The 20,646-nt window shown below is 45.2% G+C and overlaps 1 protein-coding gene across 1 annotated transcript; it reads left to right on the top strand.

Annotated features, from left to right (window-relative positions):
• Positions 1-19,306: 19,306 nt before the first annotated feature.
• On the top strand, positions 19,307-20,275 carry LOC147701187 (free fatty acid receptor 2-like). Its single transcript, XM_086928591.1, has one exon. The coding sequence runs from the start codon at positions 19,307-19,309 to the stop codon at positions 20,273-20,275; it is 969 nt and encodes a 322-aa protein (XP_086784717.1).
• The last annotated feature ends 371 nt before the right edge of the window (positions 20,276-20,646 follow it).

Here is a 20,646-nt window from a genome sequence, read left to right as displayed (position 1 = left end):
GCAGAGAATGGCCTGGGACCAGGGTTCAATTCCCGACGCGGCAGGGTTGTGGACCAGTGTCAACGGACTTGATAATTCTCGCCTCGGTGCCTACTCTAACCAGGGATCACACTCGGCAACTCTGGGCATTAAGCTTGCCTCATCTCTACAACGGCCCCCCACAGTTGCCGGGGATGCCTGGTTTCACCTTGGAGATACCCAGAAGGGACCATCTCACAGGGAAAGCCAGGACGGGTTCCCCAGTGGTCTTCAGCGCCAGGACACACCGAGCTGGGTTAACAGTGCGCTTTACAAGTATCATTACATTACATTCTATACCTGCTTATACTTCAGTACCTCTAACTAGACTCAAGTAACTCTACCTCTACCTATCCTCCAGTTCTTCTAGCGCCCCCTATACCATCTTACCTCTATACCTGTTTACACTCCGGGACCTCCAACTAGACCTAAGTACCCGTACTTCTACCTATCCTCTAGTAGCTGTATCCCTTCCTACACCATCGTACCACTATACCTTCTTACACATTAGTACCACTACCAAGACCCAAATACCTCTACCATCATTCAGTAACTCTACCCCTCCCTACACCATCATACCTCTAAACCTGCATGGACTCCCGTACCTTTAACTAGACCAAAGTACCTCTACTTCTACCTATCCTCCCGTAGCACTACCCTTCTCTAAACCATCATACCTGCTTACACTCTCGAACCTCCACCTAGACACAAGTACCTCTATCTCTCCGCCAGTAACTCTAATCTAAGTGGAGAAGTGTGGCTCAATGGTTAGAGCGGCAGACCCTGATGCAGAGGTCTAGCCCGGGACCAGGGTTCAATTCCCCGCCTCGGCGGGTCTTGGGCTCAAAATTCCATGGACCTGATAATTCTCGCCTCGGTGCCTATTCCAGTCATGGAGTCCCACTCTGCAACTCTGGGCAATAGCTTGCTTAATCTCCACAACGGTCCCCACAACGCTAAGGATGCCTGGCCTCCATCTTGGGGGTGCCCAGGAGTGGACGCCTCACAGGGAAAGCCAGGATGGGTTCCACAGTGGTATTCATACAAGCGCCTTGAGACCCTAGTGGGTGAGTAGTGCGCTATACAAGTATCAATTTACATTTACTTACATAACCTACCTATAACCTACTATTTCTATCCCAGTCTGTACTCTAGTACCACTTCAACACCATATGCACTAGTCATGTTACCCCTACATAGATCATAACACCACTACTCCTTCCTTTACCCTGGTACCACTTCTACCCCTGCTACTTTTAGAAACCCTCCCCATGCATAAACCCTAATTTCTCACAACAGACCCTAGCTCTTCTACCTGCCTTTACCCTATTGTGTTTATTCTTAACTGCATCCTAGTACCTAGATTCCTATCTGTACCCTAGTACTGCACCTTGTGACTTATCTACGAAAAACTATACAAACTACACGTACCTTGAATATGCCTCAGTTCTTTTATATCTACTTATACCCTATCACCAGTACCCTTGCCTATACCCTGGTATCTTTACCCCTTTTATACTCAAGTACCTCTACCCCAGCCTATGTTTCTACTGCCACCTATATTCTATCACCTATACTCTACCTTTAACATAGTACTCCTCTCTATACCCTATTACCACCCCCACCCCGTGTCAGTTTCTACTGTCTACTTTATTGAAATTCCTCACTTTTTTGGGTAAAAGGACTTTACTTATTTTCGAAATTCATTAAAATGGAGTTTCACCAGTGGGGATTGTCATACTAGCGTTCTCCATTTTAGTTTCTCTGAAATGAGGTAGAGGCAGAGCTGATGTGGCTACACTGCATCTCTTCCCTTTCCCTCCTCATTGCACTGATGAGAAGAAGGGGAGGCCAGGGCAAGACCCTTGTGAACTGGCTTCTCCTTGCTAAATCACTCGGCCCTAGCACTGCCTTGATGGCTCTCCTTCCAGGCTTCTCATTTAGATCCAAGATCCTTCCCTGCTCAACTTCCTGTCACTTACTTAAACCATCCCCTTTCCCACAATGCACCATTTCTTGCTCCCTGCCCTGCTGTCCTGCTCACATTCTGTCCTGCCCACTGTTTGTGCCTTCCTCCCCCCTCTATCGACCCTCTACAAGCTCACTTTCCAGATCCGTCTTTGTGTCTGTCCACCGCTCTCGGGCTTGAATTTCCCGCACAAATGCTTGAATGGTTAACATTAGTCTGCAGCATCACATACTTGGTGAGTCTGTGTGGAAAAATACAAGCCAGGGGTATTAGTAGTAATCATGAGGTTAAACCTCCCTGCCCTGCACAGTGCCTCTCCCTACCCATGTTTCACGCCTGCTGAGACTTGAAGCTGGTTCACCAGTTTTCCGGTCATCCGCTCTAGCTGTTAGGCCACATCCTCTCCAGTAATCACTGAAGAATGTTGAATAGGGGCCTCCCCTTTACCTTTTAGACTCTAACTTCCCCCTACCGACACTTGCCTGCAATCTAACAAGGGTGCCATGGGCTCTAATGCAAGCAATGAATTTAGCCCCAAATATCTCTTGATTCGATACTAAAAACACACAGATACTAATTAGGGTGGAGGGGCCCCTTACATCCTCATGTCCTGGTGCTACTGCACCTGCTGCACTATTGATAACCATGCATCTGGATCAGATAGCCATTCACATGGCTTTGACACATCTTTAGTGCAGTGAAGTAACCTCAGGAGGATTCACAGTGCTCTATAAACCCTGACATACACATTGATTAGGGAAGACTTCATTATTTATGTATTTGGGAGTTTTGTAGAGTGTTACGTGTCACCATTTCTTTACTTCATTGTGGCTACTTGAGTGGAAGCGATAAAAGAAATACAGCATAAATAGAAGAAGGTGGTAGTTAGAGCCCCCAATTATAATATTCTTCAGTTGAGCCTCCAGATTTGTGAGTAGTTTAGTTGTATCATTTGGTTGTATTGTAATTGATATGTAAGTCACATGCAATCAACACCTAATGTATTTCAGACTAAGGAGTGTCTCTTTATCAGAAGTACTATGCGAACTAAAGACACAGGGACCTATTCACAATCTGCATTTTATAGTAGTTAAAGTAGTGCTACAGTAGTACTACTTACTACCAAATGCAAATTACAAACCTATGAGTGTAAACCTCCACCTCTCCTATCATTTCTATGGGGTGATCCTCACATGTGCAGGTTTACTGCTTAGGAACAGGGGGAGTGTGGAAGGACCAGGGGGAGTGGCTGCACGAAGGGTAGTAATTACTATTAAATGGGAGGGATTTGGGTAGGAGTAAGCAGGGGTTTAGGGAGTGCTAGAGAGGGATATTAGAGGCACATGCACCCATCCACAAAAGAGTAAGCCTGTTGCAACTCACAAACTGCAGTTCTAAAAGTATTAGAGCCAAAAGGCCCTAAAACAGTGATACTTATGCTCAAGCTCAGGGCTGGAGTAAGTCAGCACCACACGAGGCCAACCACTGGTTCTGCAACACCCTTACATAGAAAATAGTGGCCGCAGGGACTTAAAATAGAGCCCCATTTGAAATATTGTTAAATTAAACTATTTAAAAATATAAATGCATATACATTAATGATATACAATATATTTTTTAAGTATTAATTATTTACTGGGTGGAGACATGTAAGTTTACACTATTGAGTAATTTTACACTCATAAGTGTCCGAAGTCCTTATCTTCGGCAACAACCACTCCCCCTGGGACGCTTCTTGATGGGCTGCCAAATTTGGCCACCTGTGCGGACCATGCCAAGAACCTCAGGATCCTCATGAACACCAACATCTCCACGAGTAGACAGATCAATGTCATCTCCTCATCATGCTTCCACATCCTAGGAATGCCACTTAAGATTTTTAAGTGGATCCCACTGCACAGTAGACGAACAGTCACCCAGGCTCTTATCACAAGTAGACTTGATTACGGAAACACCTTCTACATCCGAACCCCAGCCCATGTCCTATGCTGACTCCAATCCACCCAGAACAAAGCCGCCAGACTCATCTTGAACTTCCTTTGAAATAACCACATATCTCCAGACCTCACCAATCTCCAATGGCTGCCTGTACAGGACAGAATAAAACCCAAGCTACTCACCCATGCCTACAAAGCTCTCCACAAAACCGGTCCAGCTTCCCTCAACCACGCCTCAACTTTTACCAATCCACCAGACACCTTCGATCTGCATCCCAGGCAGGAGCACACCTCTATTACATCAAGAAGACCAGATGCGGAGGACGCTCTTTCTCAAACCTCGCAGGTAAAACCTGGAATGACCTCCCGAAATATCTCAGAACCTTTACCTCCCTCATGGACCTCTGAAGGAACCTCAAGACATGGTTCTTCCAGACGAAACAGGCATGATCTCCTCCACCCCCTCAAGCCTGCCCTACTCAGCGCCTGGATGCCCTTACCGGTGATTAGCTGCGCTCTACAAATTCACACAACATAACATAAATGGGTATAGCCAAAATTAGTAAAGTAACTCAAAAGTCTAACATTAAATTTACACATGTAAACTACTCAGAAGTGTAAGTTACCCTTGTGAATAGTCCCCATGAATGTTCAGTATGGTAAGGTTAAAACTCTTTTAAAAAGAATCAAAAGACTGCAGGAAACAAAGTGGTATGTGTGTTGACATCTTGGAGGGCAAGCATTTATAATGAAACTGACATCTTGGAAGGAGAGTGCTTCTATTTTGGGGGAACATCTGGCTGGAGGCAGGTCCCTTAGCTTGGAACTAACTGCATCTCAAGCTACGGGCCACTACAACTACTTCCCAGTTTCGAAAGAAAACTTAAACATGGATCTTTAATCAGGATCAATATTTTGGTCTTATTGGCAAGCTGACACCAGAGATGCAGAACCCCAGGTCACTGCTTGGAGTCACTGTGGACTATACAAGTGCCCCATACATACATTTATAATGAAGGGGACGCCTTGGAAGGTGCGTGTTTCTAATAAGACAAGCATCTTAGAAGTAGAGTGTTTCTAATGAGAAAGACATCTTGGAAGGAGTGCTTTTGTAATTAAGTGGATATCTTGGAACAAGAGCCCTTCATATGAGGCAGACATCTTGGTAGGAGAGTGTTTCTAAGGAGATTGACATCTTGAAAAGAGACTGTTGCTAATGAGACAGACATCTTGAAAGGAGTGTGTTTCTAATGAGACAGACATCTTGGAAGGTGGGTGTTCCTAATGAGGTGGACATGTTAGGGAGTTTCTAATAAGGTGGACATCTTAGAAGGCGAGTGCTTCTAATAAGGTGGGCATCTTGGAAGGAAACTGGTTCTGATATGGCCAGACAATGGGGAAAAGTCTGAGATACTGCGGTTTGGAAACTAAACCTCCATCTGGAATCACACTTTGTGGCCTGAGACATTAGGCATTATACCTGTGCCTACTGAGAGGGCTAACAATCTGTGGATTCTGCTGGACTGTCAACTCTCCTTAGACCTCCGGGTCAATTGTGTGGCAGCAGCGTGTTTCTGGTTGATCAGGATGTTAAGGAAAATGTTTTCCTTCATTCCCCTTGCTGCACAGAAACACGTGACTTTAGCACTAGTCATGTCTAGAATTGATTACTGTAATGCCCTATTTTTAGACAATAACAAGAGCACCCAAGCTAAATTACAGCCAGTGCATAATGCACTGGCTAGGCTCACCTTGGACATTCCCTTTACTGGCAGCCCATAAGAAAACATATTAGGTTCAAACCTGTCTGCTCAGTGCAAAAAGGCATTCTTTCAGAGCTGTTCGGTAGGACTTAGGGCTATGTGTCATAGTTACGGCCATGGTAGGAATCTCCACTCTGCTCCTCTCAAATTAGTGACAGTGTCCAGATTTCAGAAGAAGAAATGGGGAGGCAGAGCCTACTTGGCATCAAGACTATGGAACTCAAAGCCAAGTAATTTGAATGACATTAAAGCTCATTCCCCCTTCAGGAAGCATTATAAAGACCTGGCTTTTCATACTATAGTTCTTTTTTGCTAGGCAGTGCGTTCACTAATCGAGGGTGGACCCTTATCATAGCGACCTTAGTGCCTTGACGCCTTTGGGCATTTGCTGCGCTCTATAAATATCCTTCATATCATATCATATCTATACTACTTTTATAAAGAAAGAACTTTGAGGCGGGTAAACCCGGGAACCACAGCGCCAATCCACACACCCGATACATCGTTGGAATCCTCAGGGTGTGCAGATGGACATAGGCTATATAAATTTAAAAAATACTTTATATTTAAAAAATTTACACTTGAAAAAAAAGTGGTCCCCTCGAAGTAGCGCTGGCCGCGACCTGCGTGCTGACGTCGTCCAGGAGCGCGAGGAGGAGCGGCGTCCAGGAACGCGAGGAGGAGCGGCGGACATGGCGCGGGGGAGGAGCACTTACGAGCGGCACACAGGCGGTGAGCAGCAGCAGACCGGCGGAGCGGCGAGGAGCACTGAACTGAGGAGCGGCGGCTGAGCGGCGGACATGGCGCGGGGGAGGAGCACTGACGAGCGGCACACAGGCGGTGAGCAGCAGCGGAGCGGCGGAGCGGCGAGGAGCACTGAACTGAGGAGCGGCGGCTGAGCGGCGGACATGGCGCGGGGGAGGAGCACTGACGAGCGGCACACAAGCGGTGAGCCGCGGCGGAGCAGCGAGGAGCACTGAACTGAGGAGCGGCGGCTGAGGTAAGGCTCCGGGGGACAATGTCGAGGCAGGCGGGGTTCGGGGCACGCGGGGGACGGGGAGTTACAACAAAAAAGCTCCGGGGGACAATGTCGGGGCAGGCGGGGGTCGGGACAGGCGGGGGACCCTCTGGCATCATTGTGCTCAAGCTCCCGACTCCCGCCGGCCTCTCCATACTCTGTGAACTCCTACTCTTATCCCTGCAACCTCTGCTCATCCTCGCCTCCCTGCAAACAGAGCGCCAGAGCCCCACTTACCCAGAAAGCTCCCCAGTGCCTCAGGCGCTGCTGCTGGCCACCACTGCAACACTGGGCCTCTGGCATAATTGTGTGAGGTAAGCCTCTGGAGGACAATGTCAGGGCAGGCGGGGGTCGGGGCAGCCGGGGGACGGGGCGGACGGGGGCCCGGGCTGCTGGCCAATGTCGGGGCAGGCGGGGGTCGGGGAAGCCTGATTGCTCCCGGACAAAGTCGGGACGGGCTGCTAGTCATATCATAAGGCAGACATCTTGGAAGGAGAGGGTTTCTTATCGGATGGGCACATAAAAAAGAGAGTTTATGATGAAGCAGCTGACATTGTAGACAGTTCCTAGGTGTGTTGAGTTTCTTCTAAGTGGACGTTTCTGATTAAACTATTATTTCGAGAAAACAGTATTTATCATCTGATAGACTTTTAAAAGGCCACGGTTTCAATGTGGTAGATGCTTTGAGAACGTTACTAAAGATGACGATGTGGGAAATTGCAAGTAAAAATACAGCATGTGGTAGTGGAACTTATCATACAATGTGGAATAGTAGAGTGCCTTCATTTTCTGACTTTTTTCATTTTTCAGACGCCAACCAAAGGCTGCCATGAAGGCCAGGAGCAGAATCACAGACCTGACCTGAAGGCACAGGTAATCTGTCAAAATGCTATCCTTTTCCTATATGCGGTGACTGCTTTGAAGCGAACTCAATATCTTCTGTAAAATTGAACTTTACTCCCCAAGGCTGCAATTCATTGTCTCCCTGAAGGCCATTCACAGAAAGTTCCCCAGAGTGACAGCACTGGACCATACAGAAAGAAGTTATACAAATGTGTACAATTGTGCAGACAACACACACATTAAAAAAAACATGTAGCCTGGCCCAATCTGTGTGAAATCGCTTCCCAGTGAATAATTTCTATTTCGATTTATGGTTGGAAATAATAATAATCAGTAGACTCTGTGGGATGCTCTCTTTCAATCAGTATCCTCTGATGCAGGCTTTCTTTCTTCACTTTGGAAAGATGAAAGTCTCATGCATCTACTGGGATTGAAAGCAGTATCCGTCAACGTACTTGTAAATTTCTGTAGTGCATGCTCTAATGTCCTGGGATATGACACTGGCAACACTTCCCACAATGGTGGGCTGCTTAACAGTTCCTAAACATCGCTGCCTGGTACAGCAGTCTCATCAACTAGGAGTGTGTCTCTTTCACTGGCAGGCTAGCGCCCATTGGGTTAGCGGTCAATAGGTTCCTGTCCTGACTGGCTGATGCCTCAGAAAGAAGAGTGCAGCCCATGTCACTTCAATAATGTTTAATGAGGTATCACTTATGCAATTTATTTATTTCTAGGCGTGAGCAGAATTTGAATTGGAGTAATTTCAGCAGTAGTTGCGCATTACTCTTGTGATGCAAAATGACAGAATTACGTAATTACTTCAGCTTGAGTAATTAAAAGTAATCTGGGGGAAAAAATCCTACCGCAGGAGACCAGAAACAACAAACTAAGAGAGAGCCAGCAGCTACCAGCTACTGCTGTTCGTGTCCTGTAAGAAAATAGTGCTAAATACTGGATTACCCTTCCCTCATAATTATGCCTGTGCGGCTCGTAACCTTTGAAAGCGGTGGGGCAAGCAAAGTGCCCCGTCAGTTCCCAAATACCAAAATAAAACCACCCCTCCCTCCAAAAGCCCAAAATAAAACTGCAATCATCATAAACACAAACTAAATCCCTACGCTGACATGCATTACAATAACATTTGAAATAAGCAAAATAAAATAGTACTGCCCTAGGGCTGCATGTCCTCCTCGGTGTTCATCTGCGGTCTGTGGCACAAGTCAAAGAGCTCCCCAAACTAATGCAGGTGTTGCTCTCAAGTCATTAACCAGAATGAGAGGAGCACCAGAATTGGAGAGAGCTGGTTGGCTGGACGCTCCTTCAGGCCCTGGAGGCCTGAGCTTGCTCTCCAACCAGCTGTCTAAGATAGCTCGGGTTGGAGAGCTTCAAAGTGCGCATGTCGCAAGACAGCCAGGCAGCCAAACTGATGTGCACACTTAAGAGTGTCTGGCCAGCCACTGCTCCAGACCTCCCTGCTGCAGAGGTGTGGCGCAGCGGCCAGAGCGCCTGACTCCGGTGCTTGGAGGTCATAGTTCGATCCCTGGCACCAGCGGCAGATCAGCTCAGCATCATGTGACTCTGGGCAATAGCTCACTCAAACTCCACGATGGCCCTCAAAGCCTGGATACCCTTGGGGGTGATAAGTTGCGCTATACAGATCTGGGATTCCATTCCAGCAGCAGAGCACATGCTCCGCATTTCTCTTGGCTCGGGGTAGGCTGCAGCTGAGGCGTGCATCAGTAAAAAATTAAAGGACAGTGAAATCATTTAATTGCCATTTTATTTTTTGCATTTGGTACGTGCAGCGCCCTGCGGGAGGGAGGGCGACGCTCCTTCGGCCTCATGAAGAAACCGCTGCTACAAATATGCATAATAACGATACATTTTGCTGCAATTACGAGTAATTGCGCTACAGAGTATTACACTAGTTATGCCCACCCTTATTTCTTTCATGTTACTGTTCTCTTAGTGGTCCCAGTATGGACAGTCGGGGAATTCTAAGTGGACAAAAACTCTTAACTCTCCTGCGTCTCTCCTAAAAAATAAAGCGTTTATATTAAAATAAAACTAAAATTAACACATGTTATTTACTAAATGTATAGTTTTGTACTCCAAACTTGGTATGAAACTAGAAAGTTGCTGACAACAGTGTCTTTGAGTGGCTGGGCGTTAATCCATTCAGAAAGTTTTGAGATATGTGTTTTACAAAATAGTGTAAGGTGGCTTTGAAGTGACTTTATTACATCTTGTCTATTAATTCATGGATTATTTGCAGATCCTGGTCTTCAAACCTTCCAATAATAATACATCTGAAAAATACTGAAAGCCCTTTGAAAAATTAAGAACATTTTCACTCCATCCAATGTTCTCAGAGTATTTGGAGATCTAAGCAGCCCAATTGGCTGGTAGAAAATTAAATATTTGCTACTGCTGCTACCATTAGATGATGCCAGGCAGCGAACCATGCTACCCGAAAAAAACTGACAGAATCAATCAATCAGCAGAATTTGTATAGCGCGCTGTTCACCCGTTAGGGTCTCAAGGCGCCGAGGGGCTACTGCTCGAACAGCCAGGTCTTGAGTTGTTTCCTGAAGGAGAGATGGTCCAGGGTCAGCCGTAGGTGAGTGGGGAGGGAGTTCCATGTCTTGGCTGCCAGGTAGGAGAAGGATCTTTCTCCGATGGTGGATTTGTGGATTCGTAGGACGGAGGCGAGGGCGAGGCTGGCGGATCAGATCGGAGCTGGCGGGTGGGTGTGTCGAATGTGAGGCGGCTGTTGAGGTACTTCGGGCCCGTGTCGTGGAGAGCCAGAAGGGTTGTAAGGTGCCCATGAAGAATCACTTCATACCATGGAGGCTGTGGGGTGGGATGCCTAGAGTGGAAGATGCTACTCTAAAAAAATAAATTAAAAATGGGGGTGGAGGAGTCAAATTATTAATTTTTTGAAAAACATAATTGATGCTGACCGGCTGGTCACCTCACTCTTCTGATCTTTTAGCTCCCAGCAGTCCCTGGGACACCATTCATGGACTGCCCATCCAATCCAGACGCCGCCCTAATGTTGGTTTGCCACTCTCTCAGGCACAGGGAGTCTGTGCCATTTCTCTACCTGGTTGTGGAACACAGCTAAGTTGAAGAAACTGAAATGTGCATGTCTGTTTGGCTGGCCTAAGGCGGCCAGCCAAAGTGACAGCCAAACTGAGTGCCCACCAATCCTCTTCTCAGTCCCTGCTCTAGCAACAGAGGATTGGATGGCCCTAGACTCAGCAGCATTGGCTGCCAGTGAAAAATAAAATGATAATAAAATTGTTTTATTATCATTTAATTTTTCATTCTACACAAAGTGGTGCAACGCTCTTCTGCCATTAACGGACGAGCCACCACTGGATTAACCAAGCCATGCAAGGCCACCTTGCACAGTCCTGCGTTGCTTGGTAAATATGGAGTAAAACAAGGCAGCACCTTGGTTTACTCTGCCCCAGGGAGCTGTTCCATGGGCAAAGCATGAGTGTGACTGCGCATCCCCCCATGGAATTGATACATTCCCATATTTAACATGAGTGCTAGACCCGGGAATGCGTCAAAATGCTTCACCTTCACAGGGGAGGCAAGCCAAGGAGAAATATCTTTATTTTTCCTTGTTTTTTTCCTCTTGTATATGCACTGCATTTTGCAACACAAGTGGGAAAAGAAAAAAAGGCCTTAAAGGTGTCCCTTCCTACACAAAAACAATCCTGCTTTCAACGCAGGCACCATTACGCATGACGCAAGGATGGCTACTTTGGCGCGAGGCAGCACATTGTGTGTCAGCGCAGGGAGAGGGCAGGAATTTTCAGTATAATGTTAAATATGGCACATTTCTGGCCTCTCTATTTCACATAGCTCACCAAGGTGTCTTGCTGCATTGCGTTTTGTGGAAAAATGATAAATATGGCCCAAATTTCGGTAATAAGTCCGGGTTTCTTTAAGTTCACAGGGGGGCCTGCTCAAGGTCTATAGGAGCTGTACCCACAAATTTGTTGGCCGGCAGTGGAAATTTATAAAATCCAAGCCAGGGGTGCGGCCCTATATGGTGCAGAAATATGGGGTTACCACCCATTTGGCTTGTTAGTGACCGCCAAGAACTCCTATTCCAGGCAATAATTGGGTCTTCCCTCCAGTACCCCACTAACCTAATCCTAACCTCCGCATGGATGTTGGGATTAGACCTATTGCAGACGAAGCCGCTCTAAGATCCCTTTTATTTTGGCAACGTCTGTGGAGTGCTCCTCAATTAGTTGCATACAGGGATGAGTTGAGAGAAGTCTTGTGCCTACATGGAGTGTATAAATTACCCTGGTTGGCGCACCGTAGAAACATCTGTGTGGCGATGGGCAGGAGGAACCTATAGGATCACGCTGAAATAACTTGCATGGCGTTTTCAAGGAAGGTCCTGATTGAGAGTTACAGAGAACTCAAACTTGCCCAGTTATACAGGAGGGCCACAGCTGGCGGACTGACCTTGGGTTATATTAATAATCCACATTTGTAAAGCATGAACAATCATCCGTAAGGCACTAGGGGCCGTCGGGAAGATTAAGCAAGCTATTGCCCAGAGTCACATGGTGCTGGGCTACTCTGCCACCAGCGCCGGCGATCGAACTGTGAACCCCAGATTCCAGCGTCAGTCGCCCTAGCCGCGGTGCCACACCTCTCCCTTACTTGAAGTTAAAGACCATTATAGCCTAGAAGCTGTTTTAGACAACATTAAGCCGCTCCTGGCCAAGAATCTATATTTGCAATTTAGACACGGGCGCTTCTGTTGCATACCTTTAAGAATAAGTGGGCGGGTTCCTCCAATTTGGGTTGCCCAGCCTGCAATCATGCAGAAGAAACAGCAATTCATGTGTTATTCTTCTGTCAAGGACACACGAGGGTCAGAAACCGATGGTTGCTTCAGATATGCAGGAATTTGGGGTCTAGGCATTGTTGTGAAGTATATAGGCTATTGAAATACGATACCCACCTACCCATTGTGTTTTCCATATCACGCTTTTTATTCTCTATGTGTGCACCCGTAGGGCTATTTTGAAGAAGAACCTGTAGGTGGGGCACTTTATTGAGATAAATACTCATCGGCTGCCCCCTCACATCCAAGACAGGCACGTGGAATAGTAGAACAACTTAGGATCACTGGAATGGTCCTCTTCCTGTCTTGGCATGGCTTGTGTATTTAACCCCTTCCTTGTGCCGTGAATTCCGTCGCGGGCTAGGGGGTAAGCGTGACGCTTCGGCGCTCATGATGGCTACACGCCGTCATGCCTCACGGGCGGCGCATGCTCATGACAGCGTGGTGCCGTCACAACCCCACCCACTCATTAATTCTCCCACACAGGCAGGGAATTAGAGCCGCGTGGGAGGAGCGGCAGCAGCATGACGCCTCCACGCCGTCATGAGCACACGCCTACCGTGACTCATGACGGTGTGAAGCCATCATGAGCACCAAAGTGTTAACCGATTCTGTTGTTATTAATAATGCATATGCTTTATGCCGTCCAAGTACAGGAATATTACTGTTCAATAATAGATTGGTGTTTGCTCTTTGCATAACGTATGCATTTTAATGTATTGCATGTTTCGGTTAATGAAATGGTTCTTTGTTGTTTGTATATTGCACAAATTATTTATGGCTTTTATATTCTACGGTTAATTTTTGGTTTATTGTGATTGGCGAGAGGATGAGATGATTAAGTAAGTTAAGCAACATGTGTAAAATTCTTAGCAACAATGTGCTATTTCGTGCCTCATGCAGAGCAATGGTTATCCTTTTGAATTGAATGTACTGTATTGCATATTTATTGTGCTTTAATGGCTGTTTAGGCCAAAATAAAGTTTTGTGATAATGATGATGAAGTTAATATCACGCGCAGATGATTTTACTAAGGCGACGAAGTACACAGTTCCATAAAATTGGAAGCTGGATGGCTTGTGGGTAGACATTTTGCAGATACCGAGGTGCACTGCAGGAAGTCCATCTGCTTTAACAGGGTTTGCAGTTCACGCTGGGATATGAAGGTTATTTTTTCTATGCTCATATTTTTAAATGGCATTATCAAGAGGTGAGAGCACTTACAGCAGGTGTAGTAGTACTTGAACAGTTGCCAGAAGTGTTAAAGGAAAAAAAAAATCTTGATATGAAATGATATGTTTTAAATGTATGACTGCATGTTTATTGCGGTCAATATATTTTCTCGTGAAGCTGAAGGACAGTCCATGTATGGTACATAACTAAATATACAACAGTGCAGGTTTCCCAGGCTGTTAATTTCTTTATATACATTTTGATTGCACTGTGTAACACAATTGCCCCAATGTGTTCTCAAGAGGGAGGTTGCAGTCTGCTGAATGACTGTTGCCTTGCTTGCCTCCCCTTAAGCCCTATGGGAGACCACACCCCTTTCTTTTGTATTGGTTCGTAGGAACAACTGGGCCAATCCTGGGAGTACATTGTTCCTGGGCTACCGCTCCGACCACCCATGTTTACCTGCACCCTCCCCTCCCGTGGCACGTTACCAGGCTGTCTTTATTTACATGCACTCGGATGAATGTAAGACATTGTTCTGCATTCTGTCCATCTACTGTGTTTTTTGCAATTTTCAGTGGGCTGGGTATGCTCAGACGTGAGTCCCAGGCTCTCCACATCACTGGAGTCAAGCTATCCAAGCTGAAGAAGGCTGATAGCCAGAAGCCGGTCCATGGATGCTTGATTCCGGTCTAGGAAAGACATGGCTTGGTAGTTCGGGCTGGACTGTTCCCATGAGGCACAGGGTCAAGGCTGATTTGCATATAGCCAGTGTCTGACCTAGGGTGGTGTGGAGTGCAAAAAAACGAGGGATTTAGTCCCAGGTCTTTGTACTGGGGTGAATGTAATACATTGTTCTGCATTCTGTCCTTCTACTGTGTTTTTTGCAATTTATTTACATGCAGCCCTTGAAATGTAGATTAAGGAATCGCAATTAAAGAATCGCTATTGCCCATGCATGAAGGAATCGCAAAAAATGTATGATTCCTACACATTCCTTAATTGCGACTCTCAGCGAGTCGCAATTAAGAAAAGGCTTCCCATTCATTCCGAGGCCCATCGGAATGTCGGGAGTTGCATGTGCAATTTGCAAGTACCCAATAGGTATTCGCAAATTGCGCAAGCAATTTCATGGGTGCAAGGGTGCCAAAAGGACACCATTTTGCACCCCTGAAATTTCAATGTATCCACATGTTGCACACACACATGCCCTTGGGGCATGTGTGTGTGTAACTAAAGACTTGGAAAAATGCACTTTAGTGCATTTTTCAAAGAAATCGCAAATTACTATCAACTTGTGATTGACGGTAATTTGCAATTCCTTTTTGCGAAATCTCAAACTTTTACTGGTTAATGCATTGCATTTAAGGAATAGCAATTTGTGATTCCTTAATTGCAATCGCAATTTAAGGAATCGCTAATTTTGCGATTACTTAAATTGTCATTTTTGATGAAGCATCCCAAATGCAGAAATACCGGTCGCAAATCTGCCTGTTTGCGACCAGATTTTTCCTTGATGCATGTGGCCCTAAATAGTTTGAGTATTTCCTTTTTCCCTGTCAGCTAACTGCATATAAAATAATGAGCAAACAGATTACTTGAAAAATAAAATCAAGTTAAACTAACCCTTGGTAAATGTACTCTTTTATGTTATGAAACTTCAATTGGCAAATACCATCACATAGTCTAACATAGGCTACTGCAAAATGAGGCAGTGTACGAAATAAAAACACGTTGCTGCAAATTATAGTTTTTAGTAATAAGTAATCAGTCTGTACCTAAAGCATCCTTTTTTATAAGTAGCTCAATTATTCCAGAGGTCAGCTGATAACAGCCCTACATTACCTCTAAAAACAAAATCCTTGTCACTATGAAGCATTAAGCAGGGCCACTGGAATTATGTGGCAAGAGAGGACCAAATTATGCAACAGGGTTGATTGATTTATGCAAGAAGAAAAGGTAAATTATGCAGCATAATCTAGCACATTCTGTGGTTAGCTTTACTTAATTTTAAGTCATGGTAACACAGTCAGGTGCAATAATATACCTCATTAGTACTAGTGTAACACCCAAATACATCAATAAACAACTGCAAGATGACCAGTCAATCTTTATGAAGGGCCTTCCACTGCTTCGAAACACGTCACCAGTCACGTTTGAAGTAACATTTGATCCGTTTGAACTAGAATATTTTTTTTTGTTAAAATCTGCAGATTATGCAGCAGATGCTGAATTATGGAGCAAATGTGGTAAATCCATAAGTATGCGATAAACGCTCATTTCAGTGGCCCTGGCTTTAGGTGACTCAATCAATTAATGGCTGGTAAGAGGATCTAGTGTAACTGCCATAGAGGCAGACCTTGAAGCTGGGGAACCAGGTTCGAGTCTTGGTGGGAGGATCAAGCATCCTGTGATTCTGGGCAAATCGCTTAATCTCCCTGCGCCTGAAAAGAAATGAGCTTGTCCGTCTGTAGTGCAACTAGTGCTCATGTAAAATGCTCTGAAATTAGCTACGTTTGCGGTATATAAAAATGCAAAAATAAATGATTGTTTCTTATTTAACTGTCTGCACTACCATCCCACCCTTGCTTTCAGGCAGAGGCACCTCAAAGAGAGCAGTAAACATTCAGGGGCAGTTGTTTTTGTACAAGGTGAGTCCAGGGGTAGCAGGAGGAAGTCATCAGGATTCCACTCAAATGCAGAGCTGGCTAGAAAGCTCCAAGGGGAGGGAGTTCCAAAGTTTTGGAGCCAAGGTGGAAAAGGCTCTACCTCCCCATCTCACCTTAGCAAATCTGGGAACCGAAAACATGTTCTTAGATGATGACCGGAGGGTTCTTGAGGGGGTGTAAACACACAAAAGAGACCTGATTCCCTCTGAGCCTGAGCCATGTATAGCACTGTCGGCCAGACAGAGAAGTTTAAAAGAGATCCTAGATGGAATCGGAAGCCAGTGAAGGTCCCTTCTGGCTATGGTTGCAGAGGCGAGTCTAGGAAGGTTTAAGACGATCCTGGCCGCAGCATTCTGCTCCATTTGAAGACGGTGGATGGAGCCTTTGCTGATGCCACTATAAAGGGCATTGCAATAATCTGGCCTAGATGAAACTAAGGCAACTGTGGCTTGTTTCCGAGCTACCAGGGACAGGTAGGGGGCGATTTTCCTAAGAATTCTAATTATGCCACAACAAGTTGACACTATCCTATTTACCTGGGAGTCGAATGACAAAGCGGGGTCAATTAGGATTCCAAGATTCTTGGCAGTAAGAGTGGGGCGGGGGCATTCTCCCAAGGACGAGAGCCACCAATCTTTTGACCAAAGATCTTGGCTCCCTCGAAAGACCATGATTTCAGTCTTTTCGACGTTTAGTTTTAGAAAATTACAGACCATCCAGCGAGAGACTGCTTCCATACATGCTCTGAACTTGGGGGCAACATCGCTAGCTGGCTGGGTGATAGATACCAGGATCTGAGTGTCATCGGCGTACGATAATACATCAAGACCAAAGGATCTTACCACATTAGCAAGTGGGGTAACATAGATGTTAAATAATAAGGGGCTCAATGACGAGCCCTGAGGAACCCCACATTTCACTTCTTGGGAATCGGAAAGAAAATCGCCCATTTTAATTCTCTGCTCCCTTTAATGAAGGAAGGAAGAGAGTAAACTAAGGGCAAAACCCTCTAAACCGATTTCCTTGAGCCTGGAGATCAGGATTGACGGGGACAAGGTGTCAAAAGTTGCTGTAAGATCTAATAACACTAGCAGAGCAGAATGTCACCTGTCAACCTCAGACCGGGTTTTATTGGTCACCACCGTGAGGGCGGACTCAGTACTATGGGCTGCCCGAAACCCATGTTGAGAGGAATCTAACAAGTTGGAATTCTCGATGAAAACAGATAGGTTACGATTTATATGAGACTCCAAGATCTTAGCAGGGGCAGGGAGTGGGGAAATTGGACGATCATTTTTTAGTGTTACCGGGTCAAGAAAGGGCTTCTTAAGCAGTGGCTTAACAACAGCTGTCTTCCAAGAGGTTCAGCAGCACCGGGGCTCAGGGTCATATGGGCCCACTGCATCACAATTAGGACTGTCTAACTTTAAAAAGGTGCATGGGAGCTTATTTTTCATGCTAGCATTAGTACCAAGGCACCATTGCAGAGAAAGGAAGACAACATGTGGGAGCTCTTTTTTCTGAAAGGGCTTCTTTCAATATTAAGGTGATTGTCCGGCATAGTGGCAAAGGGGTAGAAGAGGCAGAGGAGATAGCCTGCTACTCAGGACTGCAGTTATCATTAGTTCAGCGTGTGTTGTTGTGATGGGTCCAGGAGTGTGAGGGGCTCACAACACCTCAATTGTAGGGGACAGTATTTTTGGGTCAGAAACTTTTTGTTTCGTTTATTAGCTTTTTTATAAGTCTCATATTTAGTGTGGTTTATGAGCTATTGGAAAAGTACTCCTGAAATAATCTCATAAGCAACAGTCCCTGTGCTCCTTCCTGTCCCTCCCGCTCACCCAATCCTTGCGTAAAGTTTTGGAGGAGGGGCCTGACATTAAAACATTTTGCTTAGAGGGTTCAGAGCAAATAAGTTTGAAGACCTCTGCTCTAGAGTCCGGATTCGCCTTTCCACCTGCTTCTCTTCAAATATTGCCCTGAAGTTCATTAAGTTGGAGGCTTTGCAGATGTTGTGAAGGAAGATTATTTCACTCTTTGAATACTTAGGGCCCGTTTCACAGAACTAATTTAAGACAAAATCCTAAACTTACTACTTTTGGTATTCACAGAAGTTAGGATTTTGTCTTAAGTTTGTCTTAAGACAGACTTAAGACAGACTTAAGTTAGGATTTTGTCTTAAGTCTGTCTTAAGACAAACTTAAGACAAAATCCTAACTTCTGTGAATACCAAAAGTAGTAAGTTTTGGATTTTGTCTTAAGTTAGTTCTGTGAATCGGGCCCGATTCCCAGAACTAACTTAAGACAAAATCCTAAACTTACTACTTTTGGTATTCACAGAAGGCATTTAGTAGCAGTAAAGTTAGGATTTTGTCTTAAGTTTGACTTAAGACAAACTTAAGACAGACTTAAGACAGACTTAAGTTAGGATTTTGTCTTAAGTCTGTCTTAAGTCTGTCTTAAGTCTGTCTTAAGTTTGTCTTAAGTATGTCTTTAGTCTGTCTTAAGTCAAACTTAAGAAGTTTAGGGTTTTGTCTTAAGTTAGTTCTGTGAATCGGCCCCTATGTAACTAATAGTACTATTTAGAAAATATCAAAGCCATCGTCTAAATATAGTAACAGATGAAACACTGAGGTAGAAGTGTACACACTCTAAAGTGGGGAGCTGGGGCTAGTGAACCACTGACTCACATGTTTTTTTTTTACCATTGAAGAGCAATGTTCCTGAGAAGATGGCAGAGGCTTCTGCAACAGCGCCGTGACTCACAATTAAATGCATATACATTATTATTATTGACTTTCTACCAGCTTAGAATGATATAGGAGGAATGGTCTAGAGGCACAGATTAATTAGTTGATGTATCAGTATTGATAAGCCATAAATCCATTTCTTGACTGAAAACCAGTACAATGTTTATATCACTAATTGACCACAACCTCTGAAACCACAGCCACTGAAACTGTGTGTCTAGCTTTGTATTTAACCCAGCCACTAATTCTCAGTTTTACTTCCTAGGTGAAATGACTGCAATATGGTTATGAAACCAGAACACAAAATCTTTTGCCTTGTGGTATACATCCTCACCATCATAACTGGGCTGCCAACTAACATGCTGGCCCTTCAGGCTTTAATCCGCAAGATGAGGCAGAAAGCCACGCCTAACGCCATACTCCTGCTCAACCTGACTATATCCGATCTGTCCTTCTTGGCCTTCCTGCCCTTCAAAGCAGCAGAGACAATGGAAGGGCAGTGGAGTTTGCCCTTGTTCCTCTGCCCCCTCAGCGGGCTCTTCTACTTCAGCACCATATATTCCAGCACATTGTTCTTGACGGCTGTCAGTGTGGAGCGGTACCTGGGCGTCGCCTTCCCTCTTAAGTACAAGATGTACCGCAAACCTGTCTATGCAATAGCCGTCAGCTGCTTTCTTTGTATTTGCTCTTTTGCCCACTGCAGCATTGTCTACGTTACAGAATTCTATAAGGAGGAGAACAATACCGCGACAGCTGTATGCTATGACAATTTCACCAAGGAGCAGCTGGTGGTCCTTCTGCCCTTCCGCCTCGAGTTGGGCATCGTCCTCTTCTGTGTTCCCTTCCTCATCACCTCCTTCTGCTACTGCAGCTTCGTGAGAATCCTCATCTCCTCTCCCCACATTCACCGGGAGAAGAAGCAGCGGGCCATTGGGCTCGTCCTGGCCACCCTTTCCATCTACATCATCTGTTTCGCGCCGTACAATGTGTCCCACGTCATTGGGTACATCCAAGGTGAGAACCCTCCCTGGAGGGATGCGGCGCTGCTCTTGAGCACCTTCAATGCCAGCTTGGACCCCATCATCTTCTACTTCTCCTCCTCCGCGGTCCAGCACTACTGCAGACACTTCTTCACCAAGGTGTGTCTCTGCGACTCTTTTTCGATAATGCAGAAAGTCGTCAACAGGCAGACGGTCAAACTGGGCCACCCTGAGAACACAAAAAGCCAAGAGCATAGCTCCAAATTATAGCAACACTCCAAATTACTGTATTATAGTTCTTATGTCTTATTCTTCAATGCTTTATTTATAGGTGTAGCATGGCATCCATTAAGGGGAGGACTAATGGTTTGACCTGAAGATAGCTTATTCTTTTATTGGTGAACCGAACTATTCTACTTTAATGTTTGTTTTGGTAACAAAAAAAACACCAATTACTGCTAGTACTATCTAGTAAGGAATCTCACTTGATTGCATTGGGTGATTATTTATTAATTATAAAACATGGATAATAGCATTGTTTTGTTAAATCTAAGTGATCCTGGAAAGCAGACATCCAGCAGTTACTGAAGGTTACTCTTTGCATTATTCAGTTGATGTTATGGATAGCAGCAATTCAGGGG

The sequence above is a fragment of the Lissotriton vulgaris genome, chromosome 7 (genome assembly GCF_964263255.1).
Source record: "Lissotriton vulgaris chromosome 7, aLisVul1.2, whole genome shotgun sequence".
Classification (NCBI taxonomy): Eukaryota; Metazoa; Chordata; class Amphibia; order Caudata; family Salamandridae; genus Lissotriton; species Lissotriton vulgaris.
Note: the sequence above shows the minus strand (reverse complement) of the source record. Positions and strands in the feature narration are given on the sequence as shown.

What these genes read in the sequence shown, in the direction of transcription:
- LOC147701187 (XM_086928591.1), top strand. Translation starts at nt 19,307, where the DNA reads ATGGTTATGAAACCAGAACACAAAATCTTTTGCCTTGTGGTATACATC.